We start from the raw sequence: 8111 nt of genomic DNA, 5'->3' as shown, positions 1-8111 counted from the left end.
GGATTCCAAGACTTTTAAGATATGGAATTCTCACCCAATATATTCAAACTGCAGAGCCAACATCTGCTAATACTATTATCTAATTATATATTTCTTAAAAGGAAAAAAGGATAAAAATCTGATTTTGAAATATTGACAGGATCCTCCAAAATATTAACATCTTTTCATCTTGTGAGAACTTTACTGTAAACATACCTTATCGTAGAAATAATTATTCAATACACATTACAAAACGTTATAAAGAAAACAAATCCATTTTTAACCCGGACTCTTCATCCACAAAAGTTTAATGACTAAAATAACACAACAGAACGAACAAATGTTTTATTGGCATGTTCATTGTTGTAAACAGCATCTGGCATGAAAAAGTTTTACCAAAACCTTTTTATTGATTTTTATAAATTAGATGGCATTTTCAAAATTTACGTATAATTGTGTTCATTGAATAGTTGTATTTAGCAAAGCAGAAACTTGCTGACTCTAATAGACTGCAATGAAATCATGTTGACTGCATGAGCCTGTGCTATGTATGACCTGGCTTACTAGCAAGTTTATTCAACACGTTAGGACGTGTACCCAAAGTTAAGCTACATGTAACTACAAATCAACTCCAAAAATTAAAGTGGGACTTACAAGGGTTCTAGAAGATTCAAACTTGAAGTAAATCTTCAAAAATAAATGTACAAAAAGAAATAAAATTGAAGCCGCTGAACAGAAAAACCTCATTAACAAGGGCAAATACAATCGTATGGGACCCAGCACTGAGGAACCTCACTGAGGATTACATTTACATAGACTGCTATATTTCTCAATGTACACAAATGTACATCATGAATGCTATGTGAAAGGAACAACCATGGGAAATAGGTGAACTGCAATTATGGTAACTCAATAGGATCAATTTTATTTACATGCTGAATGAACGAGTGAAACGTATTCTCTACATCCATAACTTAAGTACAATCAGTTATAATTACAATATTCAGCAATTTGAGCTGCCACCTGCTGGGAGTGGTCTAAGGGAAATGTTTTGATGTTCCAGAATAATGTTCTTTATACTTTGCAAAAAATGAAACAAAATAAAAACGCAACTTCACAATTCTTTACTGGATTACGGCTGGTTCTAAGAATTTCTTTCTTCAGCTCCTATTTTTGCTGTTTTCCAAGAGTCAACACACGTTGCATTTACTTCCAAATTGTCAATGAGGTAATGTGTGTATCAGTGAAATAAACAGAAAATTCATTCATTCATGGCCTTTGCACAGCTTTTATTATTAAGCTATGAGCATCCTGTTTGAGGCTAGTTTTACTAGCGGCTATGTGCACATCTGTCCGCAATAAAAGACGTTCACTCATTCCCTTTCCCCTTTTCTAGTAGCAGGTTTTGCTTTTTGTTTTTATTTTTTTGCACATCCCTTTTCACTTTACAGTACATTTGACTATAGTGCACAACATGATTCCAAGTCAAAACAGTGGCCCATTGGGCACTGAGCTTCTGATTGGTAAAGGGCAGTCCAATCAGTGCTGGTGTCACTGGGTTACCCCTACCCATGTCCGGCCATAATGGCACTACACAGTAGCAGTGAACCATCTAATTAAAACCAAAAATCCCCCCCCGGGAAAATGCTACACTAGCAGAGTCAGTCTTGAGTCAGATCTTTATTTGGTGCTCCATCCAGATATATTTTTAGTGCTTTCTCCTTCCGAGGTGAGTACGTTACACGATGTCCTGTCTTCTGGAGTCGACTGCTTTCTTTTTTCATCAGTTCATTTCTCTGCTCATCTGTCAACTCCATTAATTCTTCCGTTTTATCCCTACATTTAAAATATTAATGACATATTAGATCAGCATAGCCATATGCCTCAATTTATGCTTGAGTGCTATAATGCTCCTTTGGTGATAAAACAAAATCTGATGTTACCAGTTAAATTAAATAATCTCATATACTAAGATGTCACAGATTTCTAATGGGTTTATTATATTAACATAGCACTCACTTCTAAAAATGGCAGAGAATAACTTCCATGTTATTATTAATAGCTATCATTTACTGAACATCTATTTATAAGAGGCACTGTGCCAGATTTTAAAAATGCAAGAGTAGCTCTAATTTTCTAATCAGGCAAAGTTGCCATCATTGTTACCATTTTACAGATGAGGAGCCAGATGAATAACAAAGCTAAATATCAGCCCACATTTGCCAGGCTCCAATGACTTTTCTTCTACGTCTATGTTGTCCAACATGGCAGCCACTAGCCACATGTGTGTACTAAAATCTTGAGATGTGCCTGATCCAAAGTGAAATGTGCTGGAAGTGTAACATATACATAGTTCTTAGACTTACTATAAGTGCGTAAAACATCTCATGATTTTTTATATTGACTGCATGTTGTAATCATATTTTGGATATACTGGGTTACAAATATTGTATTAAAATTAATTTCACCTGTTTCCTTTTACTTTTTAGAGTGTGGCTACTAGAAAATTTCAAAATAAAATGTGTGGTTCTCACTGTATTTCTACTGGTCACAGCTGCTCTATATCATAACAATAATAAAGCTATTTATGGAAAATGATATTTATGCACAACAAAAATGTTCTATCGCTAGAAACAACAAAAATATTGTGAATGTTACCTATAAAATATGACTGCACCATCATCACAGATATAAAGAGGCCAGACATTCAGGGTAGAAACTTTAGGGTTCCAATCCAAATCCTGATGAATATCAAGGACAGAAATATCACAGGGAAAAGTTCCTCTACCCTAAGGAAAAAGAGAACAAATAAATAAATCATGCCATCAACTACGTTTACTGAACACTAGTAACCAGATACAAACATTCTTAGGGCTTTACCTTGGCAAATTCAATATCTTCCAAAGGAATTCCACTGATTTCACAAAGCTGTAAAAGGAAACATTGTGAGTTCATTTAAAATATAAATTTGTTTAGAAAAGTTATTTCCCTTTCACCCAAACTTAACTTGATTTTTTCCCCCAAAAAAGTAGTATGTTTGATATAAAAAAATTAGAAAAAAAGCAGTGAAATTCTCTTCTATCCACTCTGCAAATACCATGTCCCAGAAATATTTAGTATATTCTTTGGAGACCTTTTATGTATACATAAACTACATTCCTAAAATACATAAAACTTTACTCATAAAATATCTCTATCATAACTTTATAAGAATAATTATCCTAATATAAGAATAGAATACAGAGTAACCTCATTCTCTTCAACAGCTGGACATACCATTTCCTACTGATGAACAATGAGCCTGTTTTTAACTGTTCCTAGTTACAATGCTATATACCTCCACAAATATCTTTGCATGTTTCTGTAAATATTTCTTTAGACCGAATTCTTAGATGTAGAATTGCACATCTGGAATGTTGATAAACAATGCCAAACTGAACCCTGAAAAAATATTTTAACCACTTATCAAAGGTGGTTACCTTGACAACTTTAGGTAATTTTTAGATTCTCTAAATCTTCACCAATTTGAGGTGAAAAATGCTCATTTTAACTGTATTTCTTTTGCAAACTGCCTATTCATGTTCCTTGCCTATTTTAAATTTAGAATGTTCATCTCTTTCTTATTACTGTAGCAGATCCTTACAAATTATGGACATCGTTTTTCATGTAGTTTTTTCCCTTATTTTTAAAGCTTCGTTTATGGGTTGTTTCTTAAAAAAATTTTTTTTTGGCTATGCAGAAGACTTAACTTTTATGTAGTCTATCTTTTCTTTTTTAGCTTCTGGTATTATGTTTATAATTATCTTTCTATATTTTCATCTAGTACACTTATCATTGTATTGCATTTTTAATATAAATTTAATACATTTAGAATTTATTCTTGTCTTTGGTGTGAAGTATAGAAATATAAATTTTTTCCCCAGAGATCTTTAGAATTCCCACCTTTAAATGAAAAATTCAAAAGAGACCTTCATCGAGATTCTCTATTCAATCCTACCTCATTTGGTTTTTTCTTTTTTAATACACACAGCACTTTACTCTGGTAACTTCTACTGTCCTAACTACTTAGGACAAAGTTGATCCAAGTAACACAAAGTAAGGGTCCACTTCTCAACAGCCAGAAGCCAATGTTACTTTTCAAGGCATCAGGAGCCCTAAACAACTAGAATGTGTGATACGAGGTGTTGCAAGGTGTGACACAAAGAAAAAAGGATGCATCAGTGTTTGGCACTCACTTCCTAGGCTCTCTCTTATGCAACACAAAGAAAAATGTATATCAGCACATTCTGTTTGAAATGAACTTACCTTCTCTCGCAACTCATCAACACTACTGCTTTCCAACACGACCTCCTGGAAGGGGTCCAACTTCATCTCTGAAGGCTTCCACCGTCTTGACAAAACTGCAAGCTGTGACATGGATTTCATCTTCTCCACCCCTATCAACATGCAACATTAGGCCATCACTCTATTTTCTCTAGAGGTTCATAATTTGACTTTCCCTGTGTTGCCTGACTAAACAAAAAGATTTACTTCAAGTGTTATTCTTAAAAAGTGAGCATAAAAGAAAACCAATTACATTTTTGAGAATGAACTATTTACTCTCTTCCTTCCAGTCTCAGAAGATAATTTCTAACTCTTCTACAAGATCTCCTTCTACCAGGACTTCTAATTCCATTCTCTCATAACTCTTGTTGAGCACTGCTGTACCAATTATTGTCTTCTCTGGATCCTCAATCTTTGCTTCTCTATTGCCTACTACCCACAATCTAAAATCATAATCAAATAACTTTCACTTTGCCTTCTTTTTTCACTCAAGCTATCATTAATCCTTCTCTTTACATTTACTCCTAAACTTATTGATTCTTGAAAAGCCAGCTCAATCGTCACCTTTCTCTCTGGTGTATATATGAACAAATTGTACAGATTTGATCCTTAGTACCTCTCATTTTCTAATTACAAGTTTGCAGTTCTGGTTGTCCCACAGAGTGTGTGCATCTGGAGAGCAATCACCAATTATTTGTAGCACGAGGGATTAGCAGTGTCTGGCAAATTATGTCAATAAATGTTTCTTAATCACATGACTTATTTCTTACTCAACTACTGGATGCTAAAATATATACTGGAATGATACTGATGCGAGGACCCACCGTCCAGCAACATTTTCTGGCTAATTCATCTCTGCTAATATATACTTAATCCCTCTTAAGAAGGGTGACTTCTATGTTCTTTAAGATCTCTTCCTGGCCTACACCAGGCACACTGATTATTCTCTAAGGCCTCAGACACTCACAGAAAGAATTATACTCTGAAGCACTTGCTTACACACTATGGCATATTGTATCTTGGTGTTCCCTTGTCTCCCCAGTGAACTTGTCAATCAATCAGAATTATAATCACTGAAATTTAAACCAAATTAGACCTGAACTAGGTGGTGTTAGCATTACTGAACCCTCTTAAAAACTATCACGATCATATATAAAATCTAGAACTTACAATGTTTTAATTTCTATGAAAAAAGAAAAGGAAAATCAAAGTCTTTCTAAGCAATGGCGAAGTCATAAAATAATACAGAACTAGTTGTTTCCCTTGATATAATCTCCCAAAAGCCTACTTTCCTCTCACTACCTCCTCCAAAAACCAATACGTTATATGTGCCAATGCTGATAATTAAAACCAAGAGGCATGACAAATACAAGTGCTCTTCTAGGTCACTGTTATGGGCTTTTTCCCCCATATTAAATTCAACACCCCCCAGCACCTCAGAATGTGACCTTATTTGGAAATGGTTATTACAGAGGCAATCAAGTTAAAATGAGGTCATTAGGGTGGGCCCTAATCCTACTTGCATCTTTATAATATAGGGAAATTTGGATACAGAAAGATAAATGCACAGGAAGAACATCATGTGAAGATGATGGCAGAGATCTGGGTTGATTCATCCACAAGCCAAGGAATACCAAGATTGCCAACAAACCACCAGAAGCTAAGAACAGATCCTTCCTCATGCCCTCAAAGGAACCAACCCTGCCAAACCCTGATCTCAGACTTCTGGCCTCTAAAACCGTGAGACAATAAATTGCTATTGTTTAAGCCACCAAATTAGTGGTACTTTGTTATGGCAGCCTAGGAAACTAATATAGCTATTGTTCTCAAAATCTCTGATAAACGATCCTTCCCAAAACAAGCCATAATGAAAAATAAATAAATAAATAACAAACACGATTAAGAATATATTAGCAAATTTTCTGTAAAAAGCACTAAGAATACAACCTTGAAATTGCAACTTCCATATAAAAAAAAAGAAACATTTAACCCATTTCCCATTTAGAAAAAAAAAGTGCAGCTTGCTGCCAGCATTTATTTAATTTTACACAAACATGCTCTTGGAGGCTGAAGTAAATCTGACAGGATTTCAATGTGAAAATATAAAAACTGTTCTTGGAGTTATTTCTAAATAGAACTTGTCTCTAATCCTAATGTAACAGAAATGTATATGATGATCAGTATTTAATAATTTTTCTGTGTGTGGTGAATTTCAAAGCATGGAACAGCACAAAGCTGAATGTCACATTCCGCACAAAAATATCACGTTTCTCTCCAGATCTTGCCATCCTTGTTGTGCAAGCAGCAAACTTTGTAGTGACCAGCTGGATTCTGTTTCTCTGATGCTGGTGGCTCTTGGGGAAATGTCTTCCAGACAGGTGAAGAGGTGTGACATCATCAGAGCATGGATGACCTCAAAGATGTTGCTGCCCTGGCTTGTGATGCTTTTCCAGCATTGTTTCAATGTCAGTCCGAAGTTTAAATGGCAGATCGTGTGCTCAAGATAATTCTTGAATAAGATGTAGGAGTTCAGCTCTGTACTGTTTAGATGGTGGCGAAAGAATCTCTTATACCAAAATGTGTGCCTTTTGCGCTAAGTTGAATAAGTAAGCATTGGATCCAGCCAAGTTCATTACTCCCATATTCTTGTTATAATCCACAATGACACATGGCTTCTTAGTTTTCTTTCCATTTCTGTTGTCTACTTCAATCACAGTATCACTGTAGAATGTTGACAACACTGTCACCTCGTCATATCATTTCAGTGCCATAAGTTCACCACGGATTGTGGCTATAGCCATTCCCTTTGGAATCCTTTTTTTCAGATCACTTGACATTTGTTTTCTGTTTAAACGAGCTGTCCCAACTGCATCAAGTCCTGTTTGGATGTAATTCTCTGAAAAGTATGGGAGATGTATAAAAGTTATTGCGGAAGACACAATATCCTTGGCCAATAAGGTCACTGACCAAGGTAAGAAGAATGTGTGACAATTTCAGGCCACCAGCTCAATCTTTCAAATTCATAGTGGGCCCTGTGTGAATAAGCACATTCCACACGTAACTAGATTGACTTTCGCAAAGTACATATAGCTTGAGACCAAATCGTTTCATCAGGATGTGCTGCTTCATAGCTGCCTCTTGAATAGCATCAGTGATTCATCGACTGCAATTTTTCTCTTTGGAGTATACACAGCTGAAAACTTATTTACAAGAAAGTCGAACACAGGTTTGACCTTCTGCAATGAAACCTGGGCCTTTGACTGACCAACAGATATAGAAGAATTGTTGACAGCATGCAGGCACTGAAGCAAAAGTAAAAATCTTTCAGTAGTCATAATTCACCTGAGATAAGAAGTATCCAAAAGAGGCCCTGTCGACCAAACCATCTCTAGTTCAGGTTTCTGCACAATACCTTGCAGTTTTAACATTACTGCAAAAAAGACTTCCAGTTTGTCATTGTCAGTGTCTTTCCATTTATCCATTCGTGAAAATCCTTTCAGCCCATGTAGCCTGGAAGCCAACAAGGTGGCTTGGGCATAAGTTTCACTGGTAGTTTTTGAAACTAATTCCTCTGTAAAAAACCGTTCGAAATACTGCAGTGGGTCAGTGGTATCACTGGCATCAACTTTTCTGCCAGATGTGCCAGTATAGTCATACCTTTGACGTGAAATCGTAACATGAGTTGACCATTTCAGAGTGCAATCTGAGTCAGTTGATGTGGGGCTATTTCCATTGGATTATGAATTGGACGGAGGCCTGATCGTTGTATAATCTTCTGAAGCACTATCCAAAAAATCATCAGAATCGTC

General features: G+C 35.7%; 1 protein-coding gene across 4 annotated transcripts in view; it reads right to left on the bottom strand.

Moving 5' to 3' along the window:
- Window positions 1–269: 269 nt before the first annotated feature.
- The window catches only part of USP47 (ubiquitin specific peptidase 47), a 96478-nt gene continuing 88636 nt past the window's right edge, over window positions 270–8111 (bottom strand). For all 4 annotated transcript variants that reach the window (XM_015596478.2, XM_006905642.3, XM_015596479.2 and 1 more), the window contains 4 exons: window positions 4285–4415; window positions 2860–2907; window positions 2638–2768; window positions 270–1815 (listed from right to left, as the gene is read on the bottom strand). In XM_015596478.2, coding sequence (XP_015451964.1) covers window positions 1641–1815; window positions 2638–2768; window positions 2860–2907; window positions 4285–4415 — 485 coding nt within the window. In that variant the 3' untranslated portion in view covers window positions 270–1640. The remainder of the gene's footprint in view (window positions 1816–2637; window positions 2769–2859; window positions 2908–4284; window positions 4416–8111) is intronic.

This window comes from Pteropus alecto, unplaced genomic scaffold, assembly GCF_000325575.1.
Source record: "Pteropus alecto unplaced genomic scaffold, ASM32557v1 scaffold461, whole genome shotgun sequence".
Lineage (NCBI taxonomy): Eukaryota > Metazoa > Chordata > Mammalia > Chiroptera > Pteropodidae > Pteropus > Pteropus alecto.
This window is presented reverse-complemented; position numbering and strand designations above follow the sequence as displayed.